This window comes from Seriola dumerili, unplaced genomic scaffold (genome assembly GCF_002260705.1).
Source record: "Seriola dumerili isolate Sdu_G_001 unplaced genomic scaffold, Sdu_1.0 BDQW01000262.1, whole genome shotgun sequence".
Classification (NCBI taxonomy): domain Eukaryota; kingdom Metazoa; phylum Chordata; class Actinopteri; order Carangiformes; family Carangidae; genus Seriola; species Seriola dumerili.
The window spans coordinates 72,898-92,935 of record NW_019174517.1 but is presented as its reverse complement, the minus strand read 5'-3'; the positions used below and the strand labels follow the sequence as shown (position 1 = coordinate 92,935).

Here is a 20,038-nt window from a genome sequence, read left to right as displayed (position 1 = left end):
CAGCGGATTTCCTTATTCATTTTCTTTCAGAAAATATACAGTTCCCTCAATCCGCTACCGCACAGGCAGCAGTTTAAATACCAAGGAATTACCCTCAATTTCTAGAACTATAAAGATCGTGAATTGTTATATAAAAAAAAGACCAGAACATGAAATTATCAGTCTAGTCATGTTATAATATGAATACAGCGTGCTTTGTGGAGTCAATTCTCACACTTGTTATAAATTAGATTGAAATTGAGCTTTAAATTACTTAGTTATCAGTATGACTAAAATGTAATATAGTTAATTCATTCTATTAATTAATTACACAGCGAAAGTCTAACGTCTGACAAAGGTTGTCCCATATGGCCCCCTCATACTTCTACCAGCTTTCAAATCTTTATCTGCATTTTTCATTCCCTCCGACTAGAAAATAAAAATCTCCTTTAAATAACTTGCACCTAATTTAAATGAAATTGCTCCGTGTTGAACTTTTAGTGATGCTGTTGAGATGAGTCGCTTGTCACTCTATGTCTGTCTTCTAAGACGCCATGACCACACACAACTTTCATCTAGACTTTTTATTTACTTATTTAATCTCTCTTTTTTTTCTTGACTTCAGTTATGTCCAAACTAAAATTTTTCTTAAAAGTTTTACATCCCGTTCTGACTCTCTAACTGTTCATGTTGCTGGACGAGAACCAGCCTGTGAAAACTGTCTGAAGCTTTCATCTTAAAGTTTTCTCTCTCTCTCTCTCTGAATACTCGCTCACTTCTCATGTCTGGGCGCTGGAACGCATTTTGCTTCTGAATCACTCTTCAAGCTCTTCGCCGACAGCCCTGTGCCCGGGTTTCAACACCATTCGTGCCGCCAAGTCCCGGCACCAAGATACGTGTGAAGTCCACACAACGCCCCACATCTCTCATCCAGACCCTGCACTTCACCACACTTAGCTCTGCCCTGGCATTCCTGGTGTGTGTGTTCGTCTAATAACGTATATTGTCCATTATTCTTAGTTGTCTTGGCGTGTGCATGTGGTGTGTTCCATATGTTATATGTGGGTTTCAGAAGTTGTTTTCTGTCCGGAAAAAACAGCACATGTAGGGAGCCGCGACACGGCAGAAAACGCTGGCGATAGAAGCAGTTGGCTTCAGGGACAACCCTTACGGGATACAATTAAGATGCTTTGCCACACTTGTCCAACCAACAGATATTTGGTGATAAGAGAGCAGCGGCTATTGAAATCTTAACACGACGTATCAGACTTAAAACTTAGTCACACTAAGTTACATCTGCCAGGTTGCTACATCAGTTCCAGAGGTTTAAGATGCCAGAATAAGAGCGGGTGAGCTCTTAAAGCCACCGCCACACAATACCCTCTCCAGACAGAAATGAACTAAACTCTGCTCAATATGGGCCGTGTCAGTCTGTGCTTGCAGGCCGAAATATCGTCACAAAATATTACACGAATTGGTGGTGAAAATCTGTTCACACGTTCGTGGTTCCCAGAGGACAACCCCAGTGACTTTGAGGGTAGATTATAAAACAACTTTCTGATCATAGGACACCAAAAAATAAAAGACGTTACCAATTTCAGCCCTCAAGCTGACGTTGCCTTTAGTGGCTAATTAGCAAATGTTAGCATGTTAGCATCACCTCGCGTCTTACCGAAGATGGTGAACGCGGTAAACATTTGTACGCGTTTAAACATCATATGATACATTATTATTGTTGAGGCATGAAGCACGGACTTGTAGCTTGAAGCTGCTGCTCTGACCGCCGTGCTGCACAGAAGGTGCGAGCAGCGCGAATCAGCAGCATTCATCCAGGAAAACAGGATGCCTGATCTTGAGCTCTCGGTCACCCTTAGTTTGAATCCGGTCAGAGCCAACACACAATTTATGTGTGTGACTTATGAGCGTAAAATGCAGGACAATAGGACTCGGAGAGTCGCAATTACGGGGCGTGATAGCGCCAATTATAGCGGTGAGCCAATTATGCAGCAGGAGGAGCAACACGTTGTCCTGTCAGATTACCACATGAGGACAGACTATTGAAGAACAGCTGACACGCTTTGTGTGTGGGACACGCTGATAGTCGTGTCTCCTCATACTGTCCACACTTAACAAACCATTGGTGATTCGTTTAATTGAGAAAGCTTCAAAAGGCAGGCAACTTATATCGGCACATTGATGAAGACATAAAGATGAAGGTGATGAAGACCACCTCTTGATGATCAACAACAAGCCGCGACACCTCCACGGCTTGAAGAGAATCCAAGACTAGCCTGAGAGATGAGTGACGGCCACACCAAGAGCTTTCTTCCTTTCCTAAAATCACAATCCAACAAATCCTCTTTTTCCTCTGAGCAGCCTGTATGGACTCCTCCTTTTTGCCCTCCGTCATCTCATCTCTGTTCGTCAGGCGTCTTTCCTCCGTGTGTGTACAAAACAGTCTATCATTCTTTCCCTTCTAATAAGTCTCTCGGTATCTTTGACACCAGATGTGTGGCGTTCAACATCTGCAGGCCCTGCGCGAGGGGCGTGTCCTCTGCGATCTAAATGCGCCTGTGTGTTTGAGCCTCAATATCTTACAGGGATCTGATTATATAGAGTCAGAGAGGGAAGGATTTGTGTAATTGCCTTTACTTACACAAGAAAGACGAATGGTTAAGCAGCATGAGCATCAGGCAAACACACACACACACCAACACACACACCACACACCACACACACAACAAAAAACAGACAGGCAGACAAGATTGGATTGGATTTTCCTATTAACAGAATGATTTCCTCTCCCATTCTCATTTCTCATTTTGCTGTCAACACCCCCCCCCCCCCCCTCCCGCACATCTGGTCTGTCTATCTATACTATGGCATCTTTTCCATTTTTTCCTTTTTTTTTTTATTTCTTTTTTCCCCCAAATTTTTTTTTTTTCCTTTTATTTTTTTTTCCTGTCTTTTTTCATCCATCTCTGCCTTGTTCATGTTTCCTTCGCCGTCTTCCGTCTCCTCATTTTTTCGGCTCTGCACCTGGTCAATGTGAGAGAGGCAAATGGAAAAAAAAAAAAAAAAAAAAAAACTGTGAGACCCAGTGATATGAAGAAGAAAAAGATTGAAAGCCATACACCAGCTCGATTCATCCTTCTTTCTCTATCTCTTTCCACAATTGTGTCATTGATAATTGTTTATGGATTTTACGTTCCTGCGATGTCTGAACAATGATAGAGTTGATTAGTATAATAAAAGATTTGTCTAACCTCGTATCAATATGGTGAACTAAAACATCCCCCAAATGGCCGTACATTCTTTACGTCACGCGCCACATCAAAACCTTTTTGATTGAAATGGCTTTTTGCTTCAGAAGACTGTTTCCTGTGTGATGCACTTACACTTGAAGTTAGCGTCTACCTGCAGCATTTATTCCTTTTTTTCTCCGCTCTATCACGTCTACCGTCTATCAAGCTCGTCACGTGCACTGAAATTTCAACTCTTCAAGTCGCTCCAAAGACAAAAATTAAAAGATCAACTGTGTTTAATGGCATGACATTGCTTGCTTTAGTACTGCCCACAGTGATTGGGATGATTCAGGACCAATCTGCCATTGATTAAAAATATCATTTCAAGACCTTAACAAATTACAGTGCAAGCTGCAGGCTAGCTATGTGAATTTGCCCAAGGACGAACGTTGTGCCCATGGGATATTCAGCGCAACAGGAGGCCCCTCAAACAAAAGCCCTCACCTGGTTTTGTCAGTGTTGAAAGAGAAGATTTCAGTGCGGTGAGGATTTCGAAAAGTAAGAACAAGGCTGTGGGAAACAAAATGGGACATTTCAATCAGGAAAATACTCAGATTAGTTCGACCCTCCTCTATGCTAGAGAAGCACGAGTTGAGTGTCATCTGCCATAAGCGATGACACTGGCTTGTCAAGCTACAAGAATAAAAACCAAATAAATAGATATTCAGCAGCACGGAAAAGGTGAGTGTGTGGGAGTGTGCATCGAGACGAGGTAGGTAAAAAGTATTTGAGGCTGTTTCATTGAGAGCATGTGTAGTGAAGAAGGACACCTGTCCGTGAAAATTTAATCGCGCTGGATAATAGCAAGGACAAACGCAGCAGAGGATCTCCAAAGTCTGCAAGAGTCAAAAAACAAGTTGATGGAGATAGAAATAGTGTAAAGGCTCTAAAGGGGTAAGGGACAGAGGACGGGGGAGAGGATTACATTATCCAAATGTCGATAACAACAAATGGCCAGCTGTGTGTTTCTTGTTCTGTCTTCGGTCTCTCTCTTGCTGCCTTGAACAGGTTCACAACAGTGTCTGCATTATGGTTGACTTACCTGGACCTCAGGTTCAAAGCATTCGTCTCCCTCCTGCTGTCTCTCATTTATTGATCCTTCTTTCTCTCCTCCTCCTTCCCTTGAATTCGTCCTTGTACTCTCGTCTTATGCGCGTCTGGTCGATCGTTCCCAGGAATAACTTCCCTTTGGTCTAGGTCGCCAGATGAGATGTAGCCTCATGTTTTACTCAAACCCTGCGCTGGAAGAAGTATTGATAAGAAAGTTAGTGTCGTATCTCAAAAGAAGACTCAGGAAAAAAATTATTGCATGGACATGTTTCGTCCTGGACCACAAATCAATCGGACTCCCCACCTGAAAGTCGAGATCCCCTCAGGATGGTTTTTCTTTTGCCCCCAGGGGAAATTCAACTCATATTTTACGCGTGTAAGTGAACTAGTGTATGTATATCCTAGTCGACGTAGTCACACTTGACTCACGCAGCCATCTTGAAGCCGAGTCTCAGAAAACTGCATTGTCTGAATGGGAGTTCCATAAGCAATCGTTTTTTTTAATGACAGTAGGTGCAAAATGAGATCATGTGAAGCAGTGGACAAACTGGGACTGGATTCAGATGCTTCTTGACTAAGGTAATGATAATGTTGTTCAGGTAGGTATTGCTCTGTGACCATTGCTAAGGAACAGGAGGAAAACATGGGTCGAAGAAGAGTTTCATTTCGTGCTCCGCGTGGCAACCCTTGGTGGTTCCCTCGTACAGCCTTTTTCTTCTCTCTCTCTCTCTCTCTCTTCTGCCTTACCTTTTGTGTTCTCATCCCCACCCTCCACCTGTGTGTCTACGCCCCGTCATCAAACCACCAACCCTCTCTGGTGAGAATCTGTTGTTTGACATCCTAGCCCTCTACCACTCCACTGGTCCCATCCCTCCCTCTCTTAACTTTCTCTTTTTTCTTCTGTCAACATCCCTCTGTTTAATTCTGTTCTGCATCATTTCCTCTTTTTAATTCCTGCCCTTTCATCACGCACCTCTACAACCTCCCTCCAGCATCGCTTGTCACTGCTCCTCACCCACCTCCTCTCGCTTCCCTCCTTCCTCCCGTGCCCTCCTGCTAGCCCCTTGTCAGGCTCTGCGAGACCGACAACGTGGCGCACCACTCATGGGGATCAAGGCAAACCCTTCGTCTGCTCTGGGGTGGGGGGGGTCGGAGAAGGGTGATAAATTAGAGAAGTGCATAATTAGTAGGAGGGGAGAAACAGCAAGGTTGCATCAAAAGTGAGATTAAGAGGATGTTTGAAGTCTAGAGATGAAGAGAAAGGGCAGGATGAAGATTTAGACCTTTGAGGAAAGGGGAGGGGGAATTTTTGAATTGGATACCTGGGAGTATGTTCCTAGTACAGATTTGCAGAGGGGAAATACAAAGCAGGAGCGCAGGAGGAACAGAGGGAAAGGGAGGCAGAGAGTAAACTAGTTAGTATAATATCTACGATGAGTTCCTATAATTGTGAATCGACAAAGCCGGTCCATTTTGTCAGCGGCAACCAAGACGCGCCTCCATACCAGCCACGATCTCCTCCCTGCAGAGGTCTTCGATGACATTCATTTATTCACATAGTAATTGTGTTATTAATTGTGAAATTTAATTTGACGAACTTCCTCAGTTTTACCATCGGTGTTCGACAGATTTCTGTGATTCCAAGTGTCAAGTCAGATATCATCAGCAGTGTATTACCTCTTGCATGCTCGGTTTAAAAGGGTCGTGTGTTTAGGCGATGCTAACGCGCGTTGTGTCAGTTAACTACCGGTGTGAAACAGTCTCATCCGGCAGGTAGTGGGAGTAAAATCTCTGTTGTGATAGCACAACCAGTTTGAATTTATTAATCTCCGCTTAGTAACGCTTCAATTTTATCTTTATTTGCTGTTCCATGCAGGTCAGTAGGTTGTAGGTGTGACATTTAACAACACTTCATTCAAGCAGGCTATCGTGTTTTTAATAAATGTTCTAGCATGGCAGAAACAGAACAAGTTACATTACTTTGATGAAGTAATTAAAGCAGTTACATTACTTATTAGATTTAGTGAAAGCGAGCAGCAGTAGGAATGTTTGGTGGCATTAGCAGTAACATAATACACGCTCTGACATGGTGTTAGGAGAGTGGACAGTAAAACAGCGAGGCTGTGAGATATAACGACAAGCTGTAATAATTCGGAGGTACTTGAATGCATCATTTCCTGTGAATCCTTAAGGAGGATATTTGACTCCACCACCACCACAATGAACACTACTTATATTGGGAGATACTGGAAAACAACATTGACCATAAATAGTAGATTAAATCACACCTTTGTACAAATGACACCCTTTTTGTTGTTTTTATGGTCGAGGTAAGATAATTAAATCTTTGCCACTTTCAAAAATGGTTTCTGTCGAAAAAAAAACATCCAACAATCAATAAAAAGGTCCGTCATAAAAGTGATAGCCGTCCCATAAATACAAAACGCGTTCGACAGTAACCGAGATAATAACACCTGTTGTTCCCCAGCAGAGAACACCAGTCCCTATTTAATGCCTCACACACACTCGCACACCACCAACACACTCCAACACGGAACAAACATCCACAACACATGCACCAAGAAGAGACACAAGCACACACGAATCCATCCCTCCCAACAGGACTTGTTTACGGGTTTTTCACATACGGAACAGTAGCCCTTAAATCTCGCATCGGCCTCAAGCCAGCCAAAAGCTTCCTAAAGGTCAGTGCGAGAGGTTCTTCAGTGATACACTGGAGGAAACAGCTGATGTTTACTGGGATCTATAATCACTTCGCTTCTATATAAGTGAGGCCTCTGGAAGGATTCCTTGGCCGGGTGTGCATGCACTGTCCCAGGGAGGATGTATAGCCTCCAATGCCTAAGTGCTTTAATGTGGGGTTTGCAACAATGAGCAATGGGTTTGTTCTCTGCAAAGTCACGACGGCCACAAACGCTTTGTTTTAATTTAGCTCCTTGGACAAAAATTATCCAAATGAAGTAACCTTGGAGTAACCTCTAAACGGCGGTTGGGCAAAAGCGTAGCCTTACATTAGCAGCCATTAGCATTAGCATTAGCAGCATGTGACGCATGTGGAGCTTTGGTTTTGCCCACATGTTATAAGTGGTGTCGCAGTAGGGTGTTGTGCAACATCTAAAAAACAGCAGAGCAGAACGGTAAACAAACGGATTTAACATGTGTTTATCTGCTTTTACATACACTGCGAGGGTTAGCATGCTCGGCTAACTAGCTTACAATATACAGTTAGCTACTACGCGTTACTGCTAAGGCCAAAAGGAGCACATCATTACTTGACTAGGTTACATCAATCTGTGCAGTTACAGGCCAAACAAAAACATAGTACCAGGGGAGGTATAAAAGTAAAGTACAAAAATATACTGTGTAAAAACACAAAGTTTGTAGCTATACACTGACAAACGGATGCTGACGATTTGTCCGGAAAAGCAGCCGCAGCCTCGGTGTTTCTAGCGACATTATAATGTAGAGTATGTAGCATTAAAGTGCATATTCAAAACCCTTTCCCTCATCTAGAAACATCAAAAAGTCTCATTAACATTTTCAACCCAACTCTTTGGGCTAACATTAGCTTAATTAGCTAGATGGCCACAGCTAATAATAATAATAAGGACAGTTGTCATTTCATACTAAGAGTAGAAATGACAAGTCTGCTTTTGTCAACCTCTGATTAAGGTAGCCAGCGTATCAATTTTTAATCAGCATGAATGATGAGCTCGTGATGGAGAGCCTGACAGGTGTAGCAACAACAACTAAGATATTTTTATACCTAGAATTAGCCAAAGGAGGCTTTAGATTACCAGCATGTATACACCAGGTGGTTAGATTAGGGAAAAGTGGAAGAACACCAGTGAAAGATGGAGGAGCTCAGGGCCCTTATAACTTGTCACCGATGATGCAGAATCCCTTTAAAGGAGGGAATAGTAGATGAGAATTAAAAGGTGAAAATGAAAAGTTAAATAGGATAGAGAGAGAGAGAGAGAAGGGGTGACCCCAGTGGACAGTATCCTGGGGAGGGGATCCCTCGCATTGGATAGGAGGGTGAACTGATAGGACGGAGAGTAGGTGGGTAGAGATCGAGCGAAGACTGAGAGCGAGAGAGAGAGGAGAGAGAAGGGGAGAGGGGTAGAGATTGATCAGAGGAGAGATTAGAGAGAACGACGCCCCTGTGGGTTGGAAGGTGTGGAAAATTTAGGTGGAAGAAATCATATGGCTGGAAGAGGAAGGAGGGAGGGGTTGCAGGAGGGGAGGGGAGGGGAAGGGGTGAGCATAAGAAAAGAAGTCACGGCTGAGATAGAAGGTGGCAGATTTATGATTATATAGTAATGTTTGATTAGCATGAGTGCAGTCAGGAAAACGATACGGACGGCCGCAACATCACTGAAGGGCGTCCATTTTTCATCCCTAAAATAGTTGGAGTGGCCAACGTATAAAACAGAAAGGGCAGAGCCTCTGATCTTCTACTGGACGTCCCCTCTTGCACCCATTCTGGCCCCTGTCCACCTCCACACCCGTCAGCCAGTAACCAGGTAAGAAGAAGAAATTAATGTGAGAAGAAGAAGAAATAGAAGCTTTTTTTTTTTTTTAGAGGTGTAAAACACTGCCTTTTTGTTTTTAACGGCGAAGGAGCTTAAACACAACCCGGACACAAACGTGGAGAGGGAATCATTGATATTGACATCACAGGAATTCTGCTGTTATCTTTGTAATCAAACGCAGTGATAGATGAAATAGGAGAAAATGTGAAGTTCACCTTCTTTTACAGGCTCCTCTGTAGAGTGAGATTAGATTTGAGATACAGGGACAGTATATCAACAAGGTAATTAACTTTCTGATAGCCGTGGTTTTGCTTGCCAAAATAGGAGGCACGGGCGTAATTTTATTGAAGTGCTTACTTGTGATATCATTCAAGGTCAAATTTTAATTACACCTAATTGAATACAGTCTCACGTTCCATGCTCCAGGGTAACTTCAAAAACGCTGATGCAAGTAAAAGACACAAAGCTCCTCTTAAAAATGCACCGATACCGTGGTTATCAGTGCTATAAAAATATTGCATGTGCACGTACAGTAGATGCATATGTACATGAATATTTATAGACAGAATGACTACTTAAGTGGATGTCAGACTCAGTTAATTAATGAGGAGGGTGTGTGATATTTTTGTTTGTGTGGCGAGTAAAATATGTTTGACTTTTAACACTCAAAGATTAAATGGAATTTAACATCTTAATTTTGTTTAGTAATATTTTAATGTAATATAATATTGCGAGGCGTGAAGTCCCATTAGAGTTTTTGATGTATTATATGCATCTTGGAGGTACCGGTGCAAGTTAAATGGGAGTGGTGTGAGCCTGGCAGGACGTGGCTCTAAATGACTGGACTGTGATTTATTCTCAAACAACTGGATGGAATAACCTGAAAGAGGATGAATCCTGACTTCGGTTTGGTTTCCTCTCATGAGGTTGATCATTTTTGTATTTGTAGGGAAATGTCTTAGACAACTATTGGATGAATTAGCATTTGGAAAAGTTATCCATGTTCCCCTTCAGGTATTGAAACCGTGCAACTTAGTATCATCATCAAAATGTTAATTTGTCCAATACAAAATTCCAGGGACACTCCCCGTCTTCGCCCCCGGCCTCAGCTGTCCCCGGAAATGTCCCCGTTTTTAACTGTGAATTAATAACATCCAGCAGTGCGCTTGTTTTGACCAACAGAGGGGGCTGGTTGTTAGCTACAGCAACTTCAGAAATAAAGCTAAAATCAACAGAATGGAGGTATCCAAATCTTTTTTTCCTTTGTTTTTTGTCTCTAGGCAGAGAAAAGGCTAGCTGGCTAACTGATTGGTTAGGAGTTCATAAGCAGGCAGTAAACTAACGAAAACAAACATACCCAAAGCCCCCCAGACAGAACTTGAAAAAATAGTTTTTATGTTGGAAAAAGTGAAGAAGTAGAGAGACGCTTTTGATTTTGGACATTTACGAACTAAAGGAATATAAGTAGTCGAGGAATAGACAATTGGATTTTGCGATAGCTTCAAAGGTAGGGAGTCTTTTTTTAAATCAGTCATCCTTCACCATAGTTTATTCCAGTACAACAGTTAGTCAAAATACATGAAACCGAGACTGTTGCCCTTTTTTTATTTCATAGGTAAAAACTTTGGATATTTTAATGTCCCCGGTTTTCATTTCAGAAATCTGGTCACCTCTGTATACAGCTACTAAAAATCTGCATTTCAGCATCGTCATTGTGAACATGTTAGCGTGATAATATTACCATTTAACTCAGAGCACAGCTGTGTGTTATGTCTTATCTGCTAGTGCAGCTGTGGACGTGCTTTGTGCTTCAGTGCCAATTAACAAATGCAAACACGTTAATGGTACAAATGATACATGCTAAACATTAGCATGTTAGCACTGTTATTGTGAGCATGTTAGCTTGCTGATGTTAGCATTTTTAGCTTACAACCAAGTGACTAAAATAAAGAAAGAGACGTGCTGGTGAATGCTGAAAAGACAAATACAGAACACATTAGCTGACTCACTTAGAAAGACGATTATATTCTGTACAGCTATGAACACACACACACACACACACACACACACACACACACACGCAGGGCTATTGTTGCCAAGCCGTAACTGTGGTTAAGCTATCCTGTGCTGTACCTGCCAGAGGATTAGACAGTGGACAGTGGTGATAACAGCCACATGATCCCCGGGCCTCTGCACCACTCTTATCTAATTCATTCTTTCCTCGCCGTGTGTTTGTGTGCGAACGTGTGAATTTGTTTTTGTTGTTTCTGGATGCACGTCGCTGTATTTTTTCTCCCTGTAAGCGGCTCCATGAAATCAGCAGACACAACTTAATGCACACCGGACAGATTCAACCATCAAGCTTATTAGAAAATCAACTGCACAGATCGTTGACCGTTCAGACAGAAAGCTTTTTAAGGAAGAGGAAAATCTCTGGGGCCTCTTCAGAATGGCCTGTTAGAGAGGTTTATAGTGTTCAGAGCTACTGTGACAACAACACTCTTACACAGTAGATACTCTAAATACACCACATGTCAGACTCTCTCAGAATCACTGAAGTTTTTTAATATTATCCACTCAAACCAGCACATACAGTGAGTGAATCTATTATTTATTATGAGGAAAAACAACATGAATTTCTTTAATATCTCTAAAATATATAATAATAACAATAATAATAATAATAATAACGATATATTTACGGCAGCAGCGCAGTCTAAGTACCGAAAGTCACAGAAAAATAAACTTCTCATTCACTCATTAAAACCCAACACGGCTTTACAACTCGGTTTAAACTTCAAACAGCATCAAATGTTCATTGTTTGATGCTCATTACAGCTCACTGCAGCACCCGGGCCTGTTGGTGTGGTTCACCGCAGGATCTCTGTGCGTCTACACACATTTTCCCTCCTTTTTTTTTTAACCACATACACACATCAAAAGAGCACAAGGGGCTCGAGTTTCCTGTAATGCAAGTACATTCTTCTTTAAGCCCTCCACCTCTTCACCCCAGCCCACTTGGCACCTTTTGTACCTCATATAAACACTTGCACACACACATACACATACACACATACACACATATTCACACACTCACGCAGCTGTTACAGTAGACCGGGGGAGTTGGCGGTCATGCAGCACGGTTAGGTTTCCCACACCTAGACCTACCATCAGGGGCAGGGGACTTCTCACCAAGGAAACCCCAGTTTCACAAAGGTCGGCCTCATGTGGGACGACCATTGTCATCATCATATCCTCCAGAAACCTTTCACACTCCATTTTCATGTCACATTTTGTTTTCTTTATCTTTCTGTATGTTCAGCTAACTGTTCTCTACATATCTGGGTTGTGTCTTTGTTCAGCAGCTTTACAATGATCCTTGTTTCAGTCTCCCTGCGACCTTCAGTGTAAAGTAACTGACATTTATAAAGAAAACAGCTGATCAGCTGCGTATCTGATAAACAGAGGCGCATAAAGTCACCCAGTAACGAGATCACACATTAGCAGTTTGTCCGTATTGAAGAGAGTTTCTGTCGGTGTGAGTTTCTCGTTGTTTTTTCGTTGCTTCGGCGTTCGGCCTGACTCATGAAACTGTGGATTTCTTGTGAGTTTAAAGCGCACGGCTCAGGGAGCTGCTTCCAACACTGTAGAAATCAGTGCAGTGAAGAGTAAGAGAAAAAAAAATCAAGGACATTCAGGGCGAAACACTTGATCCAGCAAAGATAGTGGTTATAGGCGATGGCTATAACTGAGCAGCAGCAGCAGCAGCAGCAGCAGCAGCAGCAGATAACCTTGGTGGAATCTGACTGATGCTCATATCACAACTACTGAAACTCAAGACGGGAATTTAAAAAGGAAAAAGAAAAACTCCCACAAAACGATTGTTGCTTTGAAAGATAAAGAACATGATTGGTTGTAATCTTAAAGCCTGAACGTACAAAATGATGTTTGAGGGTTTGAGTTGTGTGGATCTGCAGGGTTTTGTTTTCCGTGGATAAACTCTGTGTATCTGCTGGATCAAAGGAAGAAACCCCCGAGAGTTCAACACTAATAAGAAGACACAATGAAAACATCACAGAATTACTGACTCCACCATGTTATCAGCTGATCAAAAAGGTTTTGATTTTCTAGATATTTCTTTATTATTCTTCGTTGATATGTTGAGATTTGCTTCATCGTCCCTTTACGTTATTAAATTATTTCACAGTCAAACGACACGGTCCTGTGAAGCGCTCCTGTTCTGCTAAATGAATATGTGGCGTCCCAGAGCTCATTTTCACTCAGGAATGGAAGTGTACGACCTCCATTTCTGGAAGGACTCATTAAATCATCTTATTTCTCATGTAATAATTGCGTAATTACTCCGAGTTGATCCTCTCGCCGAGGCTCAGCTCGCCCACGGCGCCCTGAAGACGAGCTCGCGACCGTGTCAGTGTCAGGAGACACACACGTTTACAGGATTAGTTCAACTTTCGTGCTGAGAAAATATCTCACGTATCCGACATGTCATGTTGTTGTCGTGTCGTCTCATCTTAGGAAAACAAGGTGTTTCTGAGACGTTAAACCGAGGCCTTTCACTGGACTTTAATGAAGCCGTGCGACGGTCTGAGGCTGTAAACGCATTCAAGCGTTTGACACAGACAAAACAGCGTTACAGACGGTTCACTGACACCAGAGACTGATGTCAGATCAGCACAGGTGTTACTGCTCTTTATGGTTTTCCTCTATATAAATCCATGCGGCCGACTTCATGCAGCTCCACTCCGCAGCGCGCTGACTGAGATATACCTCCGTGAATCAATCTCATCCTCCTCATTTCACGGTGAATTGTTTCTCGTTCCCTCTTCGGGGCGCCTTCGCAGCGAAAGGTCAGAGGAGGAGGTCGCGCTTTTTCTAAATGATAAAAGATCGGCCGTGTTGGCCACACACCAGTTAAACAGTATTGATCTGTATGTGCAGAGGTGTGTTAGTGAAGTAGATAACACACAGCTCGTACATCCTCTGTGACCTGCGCTTAACACTGCATTTCTCTGGGAGTGGTTTATTTATGCATCACTTATAGATCTGGCTGAAAGCTTTTATTTTGATACCCATGGACATATGTGTCTTCTTTATCAAACATATACGATATGATCTTTCCCATTATCAGATCTACTGATTCTTTTATAGATATTACCTTTAAATGAAGCCAATTAAAAAGAAAGTGCGGCAGACGATGAGGGAGAGATGATGTCAGAAGAGCTACAGCATCTTCGAGGCGTGATGCAGCAAAGCAGTGAAGCGTGAGTGACTGTGCGGGTGGAGGTGTGCGGGGCAGCTCAGACTGTATTTCCAGCAGCGAGAAGGACAGAGCGATGGTCACGGCCAGCTCAGCGTTTTCTCCAACAACAGCGATGATGACGGTCCAGGGAGGACGGTGATGCAGTGTCATTACTTTGACCTTTTCTAGCGAGCATTTCGCTTTCTCCCTGCGTCGCATCAACGTCGCGCTCCAGGTTAAAACGACTTTGTAATTTGTGGAGGCGTCCACTGGCTCATTGTCCCTGTGAAAATACAATAAAATAATAAAAAAGACATTTGTTATATAGTGTGATACAGACAAACACAAGCTGTTTTAATTAGTGTCGGAGATCTCTAATAAACTGACCTTATAGAGCATCTTGGTTCAGAGGATCCCAGCTGACTGACCAGACGAGGCACACGTTGTTCCACACGCACACATCTCAGTAACTCATTCACGATCCCCAGCAGGTGAATTACAATTACTCTGGTGACCCCCCCCCCTTCAACTTACACTTAGTTATTAACTGATCTGTGGACAGTTTTACTTTCTAGTTAGGGTTAGTGGGAGGTGTGAGCATCCGTTCAGGTTTGTGTGAATGTGTCTGTCCAGAGTAATTCTCTATTAATGTCTGGCAGACCACGATGAGCGGAGGGAAATCAGAGCACCACATCCTCCGATCCACAGCTCTGTGTGAAGGCTGCTGCTGCTGCTGCTGCTCTCCCTCCGCTCTGCGTTCACGCCGCTGCACAATGTGTGTGTTTGAAACAGCAGCGGAGGAGAGGAGGGCATCAGTCAAAGTCAGGGGAAGGTGACAACCTCATAAGCAAGCGATCGGGTTCGGGAGTAAAAAAGCCGAGGCGCTGTGAAAGTGCCGGGCTCGCCTTTCACAGTGCGAGGTACAAGAAGCTTCTCCGTTCGCACCGGGCTGACAAACTGAATTCTCCTGAGGTATTTCAGACACAGCAGAACACCCAGACGGCCCGTTAACCCCCCCACCCCCTCGCTCGGCCTCTGGCCCCACGCCCTGCCTTCATCTGTCACAGCTCAATGACATCACACCTGAAATGGAAAACACTGATATTGACACCACGCTGGTTTCCTCCATTCTGACCCGACGTCCCATAATACCACCAATAAAATCTCTTCTTCTTTCAGCGCCGTCCTGCTGCGATGTCTTCCTCTTTCTCCACCTCCTTCCTCTCTCTCTCTCCCTTTGTCACTCCTCTTCCACTGTCACTAACTCATCCTGTCATCCACCACCTCCTTCTCACATGTCCCGGTTTCCTGCTCCATTTCTGGAGTGTCACCGGTGTAATACAAGAATGTCTCCTGAGTTGTCGCTCTGCTCTCCAGCGACCTTGTTTTTAACCTTGTCCCCTCTCTGCCCCCCCCCCCCCCATCTCTTTTCTCCAACAGCCAAGATGGCAATGAGCAGCATCCTCAACGCTGATGACATCAAGAAAGCTCTAGATGCATTTGCAGGTAAAACGCTCGCCACAGATAAATCAGAGGTTCTCAGGCAGCGCCGAAACTCAGCGTCGGTGTTTTAGGCTCCAAAAACCACATGTGAGACATTTGAGCCTCAGCGGCTGTTGCTATGGCGAGGAAGCTAGTCAGAGGCGTGAACTAAAACGGTCCTGCATCCAGAACCGTACAGGTGGTAGCGGCCTGACGTCGTCATGACTACAATAATAAACAGGAAGTTAAACAAGATTTGGTTAAATTTAAGCACAAAAGGAATAAAGATCATGGTTTGGTGCTTCCTTAAAGTTAGAGGGGCCTTTGTTGTCATGGTTACAATAATGAACACACAGTCAAGGTTGTGGAAAGGTCATGGATGAAAAGAAGCTTCATCGCTATTTTATAGATTTTTTAGCTTAAATTTTGTTGTTTGTTTTAAAAATATTTTTAATTGTAAAGCACACAGTAACTGTGTTTAGAAAAAGTGCGATAGAAATAAAGTTTATCGTCGTTGTTATTGCGACTAAATTCCTCCAGAATTGAACCAGAATCCAGAGGTGAATGATCTGAACTGGAGGTTGCGTCTCCTGTTTTCTCTCCTGCGTCCAGCTGCAGTCAGCAGCCTGTGACACGATGTTCAGCAAACACACGTTTGTACAAAAGAGAGAGATTTGCAGTCTGCAGGATCACATCTGTCGATATCGCTTTTTCAGTGTATATATAGACTGTATTTATTTTAAAGTATTTTATATTTGAATTCAGCTGATGTCAGATGTGCGTGAGTGGTCTGATGTTTATATCCTTATGATGGCGCATATAATGATTACACGCCAGTAACGAGATCACACATTTAGCAGTTTGTCCGTAATTGAAGAGAGTTTTCTGTCGTGTGAGTTTCTCGTTGTTTTTTCCCGTTGCTTCGGCGTTCGGCCTGACCTCATGAAAACTGTGGATTTCTTTGTGAAGTTTAAAGCGCACGGCTCAGGGAGCTGCTTCCAACACTGTATGAAATCAGTGCAGTGAGAGTAAAGAAAAAAAAATCAAGGACTTCAGGGCGAAACACTTGATCCAGCAAAGTAGTGGTTATAGGCGATGGCTATAACATACTGACAGCAGCAGCAGCAGCAGCAGCAGCAGCAGCCAGATAACCTTGGTGGCAATCGTTTGACTGATGCTTCATATCACAACTACTGAACTCAAAGACGGAAATTTAAAAAGGAAAAAGAAAAACTTCCCACAAAACGAATTGTTGCTTTGAAAGATAAAGAACATGATTGGTTGTTAATCTTAAAGCCTGAACGTACATAAATTGATGTTTGAGGGTTTGAGTTGTGTGGATCTGCAGAGGTTTTGTTTTCCGTGGATAAACTCTGTGTATCTGCTGGATCAAAGGAAGAAACCCCCGAGAGTTTCAACACTAAATAAGAAGACACAAATGAAACATCACAGAATTACTGACTCCACCATTTATCAGACTGTCAAAAAAGGTTTTTGATTTTCTAGATATTTTCTTTATTATTGTCTTCGTTGATATGTTGAGTATTTGCTTTCATCGTCCCTTTACGTTATTAAATTATTTCACAGTCAAACGACAACGGTCCTGTGAAGCGCTCCTGTTCTGCTAAATGAATATGTGGCGTCCCAGAGCTCATTTTCACTCAGGAATGGAAGTGTACGACCTCCATTTCTGGAAGGACGTCATTAAATCATCTTATTTCTCATGTAATAATTGCGTAATTACTCCGAGTTGATCCTCTCGCCGAGGCTCAGCGTCGCCCACGGCGCCCTGAAGACGAGCTCGCGACCCGTGTCAGTGTCAGGAGACACACACGTTACAGGATTAGTTCAACTTTCGTGCTGAGAAAATTACTCACGTATCCGACATGTCATGTTCGTTGTTCGTGTCGTCTCATCTTAGGAAAACAAAGGTGTTTTTCGAGACGTTAAACCGAGGCCTTTCACTGGACTTTAATGAAGCCTTGTGCGACGGTCCCTGAGGCTGTAACGCATTCAAGACGCTTTGACACAAGACAAGAACAGCGTTACAAGACGGTTCACTGACACCAGAGACTGATGTCAGATCAGCCACAGGTGTTACTGCTCTTTATGGTTTTCCTCTATATAAATCCATGCGGGCCGACTTCATGCAGCTCCACTCCCGCAGCGCGCTGACTTGACGATATACCTCCGTGAAATCATCTCATCCTCCTCATTTCACGGTGAATTGGTTTCTCGTTCCCTTTCTTCGGGGGCGCTTCGCAGCGAAAGGTCAGAGGAGGAGGTCGCGCTTTTTTCTAAATGATAAAAGATCGGCCGTGTTGGCCACACACCAGTTAAACAGTATGATCTGTATGTGCAGAGTGTGTTAGTGAAGTAGATAACACACAGCTCGTACATCCTCTGTGTGAACCTGCGCTTAACACTGCATTTCTCTGGGAGTGGTTTATTTATGCATCACTTATAGATCTGGCTGAAAGCTTTTATTTTGATACCCATGGACATATGTGTCTTCTTTATCAAACATATACGATATGATCTTTCCCAATTATCAGATCTACTGATTCTTTTATAGATATTACTTTAAATGAAGCCATATTAAAAAGAAAGTGCGGCAGACGATGAGGGAGAGATTGATGTCAGAAGAGCTACAGCATCTTCGAGGCGTGATGCAGCAAAGCAGTGAAGCGTGAGTGACTGTGGCGGTGGAGGTGTGCGGGGCAGCTCAGACTGTATTTCAGAGCTGAGAAGGACAGAGCGATGGTCACGGCCAGCTCAGCGTTTTCTCAACAACAGCGATGATGACGGTCCAGGGAGGCGCGTGATGCAGTGTCATTACTTGACCTTTTCTAGCGAGCATTTCGCTTTCTCCCTTGCGTCGCATCAACGTCGCGCTCCAGGTTAAAACGACTTTGTAATTTGTGGAGCGTCCACTGGCTCATTGTCCCCTGTGAAAATACAATAAAATAATAAAAAAGACATTTGTTATAATAGTGTGATACAGACAAACACAAGCTTTTTTAAAATTAGTGTCGGAGATCTCTAATAAACTGACCTTATCAGAGGCATCTTGGTTCAGAGGATCCCAGCTGACTGACATGACGAGGCACACGTTGTTTCCACCACGCAACACATCTCCAACATCATTCACGATCCCCAAGCAGTGAATTTAAATTACTTTTGCTCCGGTGCCCCCCCCTTCAACTTACACTTAGTTATTAACTGATCTGTGGACAGTTTTACTTTCTAGTTTAGGTTAGTGGGAGGTGTGAGCATCCGTTCAGGTTTGTGTGAATGTGTCTGTCCAGAGTAATTCTCTATTAATGTCTGGCAGACACGATGAGCGGAGGGAAATCAGAGCACCACATCCTCCGATCCACAGCTCTGTGTTGAGGCTGCTGCTGCTGCTGCTGCTCTCCCTCCGCTCTGCGTTCACGCCGCTGCACAATGTGTGTGTTTGAAACAGCAGCGGAGGAGAGGAGGGCATCAGCCAAAGTCAGGGGAAAGGTGACAACTCTCATAAGCAAGCGATCGGGTTCGGGAGTAAAAAAGCCGAGGCGCTGTGAAAGTGCCGGGCCCGCCTTTCACAGTGCGAGGTACAAGAGACTTCTTCCGTTCGCACCGGGCTGACAAATACTTGAATTCTCCTGAGGTAATCAGACACCACCAGCAGAACACCCAGACGGCCCGTTACCCCCACCCCCGCTCGGCTGCTCGGCCCCACGCCCTGCCTTCATCTGTCCAAAGCTCAATGACATCACACCTGAAATGGAAAAACACTGATATTGACACCACGCTGGTTTCCTCCATTCTGACCCGACGTCCCATAATACCACCAATAAAATCTCTTCTTCTTTCAGCGCCGTCCTGCTGCGATGTCTTCCTCTTTTCTCCACCTCCTTCCTCTCTCTCTCTCCTTTGTCACTCCTCTTCCACTGTCACTAACTCATCCCGTCATCACACACCTCCTTCTCACATGTCCCGGTTTCCTGCTCCATTTCTGGAGTGTCACCGGTGTAAATAAAGAATGTCTCCTGAGTTGTCGCTCTGCTCTCCAGCGACCTTGTTTTTAACCTTGTCCCCTCTCTGCCCCCCCCCCCCCCATCTCTTTCTCCAACAGCCAAGATGGCAATGCAGAGCATCCTCAACGCTGAATGACATCAAGAAAGCTCTAGATGCATTTGCAGGGTAAAACGCTCGCCACAAGATAAATCAGAGGTTCTCAGGCAGCGCCGAAACTCAGCGTCGGTGTTTTAGGCTCCAAAAACCACATGTGAGACATTTGAGCCTCAGCGGCTGTTGCTATGGCGAGGAACTAGTCAGAGGCGTGAACTAAAACGGTCCTGCATCCAAGAACCGTACAGGTGGTGCGGCCTGACGTCGTCATGACTACAATAATAAACAGG

General features: G+C 43.7%; 1 protein-coding gene across 1 annotated transcript in view; it reads left to right on the top strand.

Moving 5' to 3' along the window:
- LOC111230313 (parvalbumin-7-like) overlaps positions 1–20,038 on the top strand; it is a 59,790-nt gene that overhangs the window by 28,541 nt on the left and 11,211 nt on the right. The window contains exon 2 of the mRNA XM_022757005.1: positions 15,591–15,656. Coding sequence (XP_022612726.1) covers positions 15,596–15,656 — 61 coding nt within the window. The 5' untranslated portion in view covers positions 15,591–15,595. The remainder of the gene's footprint in view (positions 1–15,590; positions 15,657–20,038) is intronic.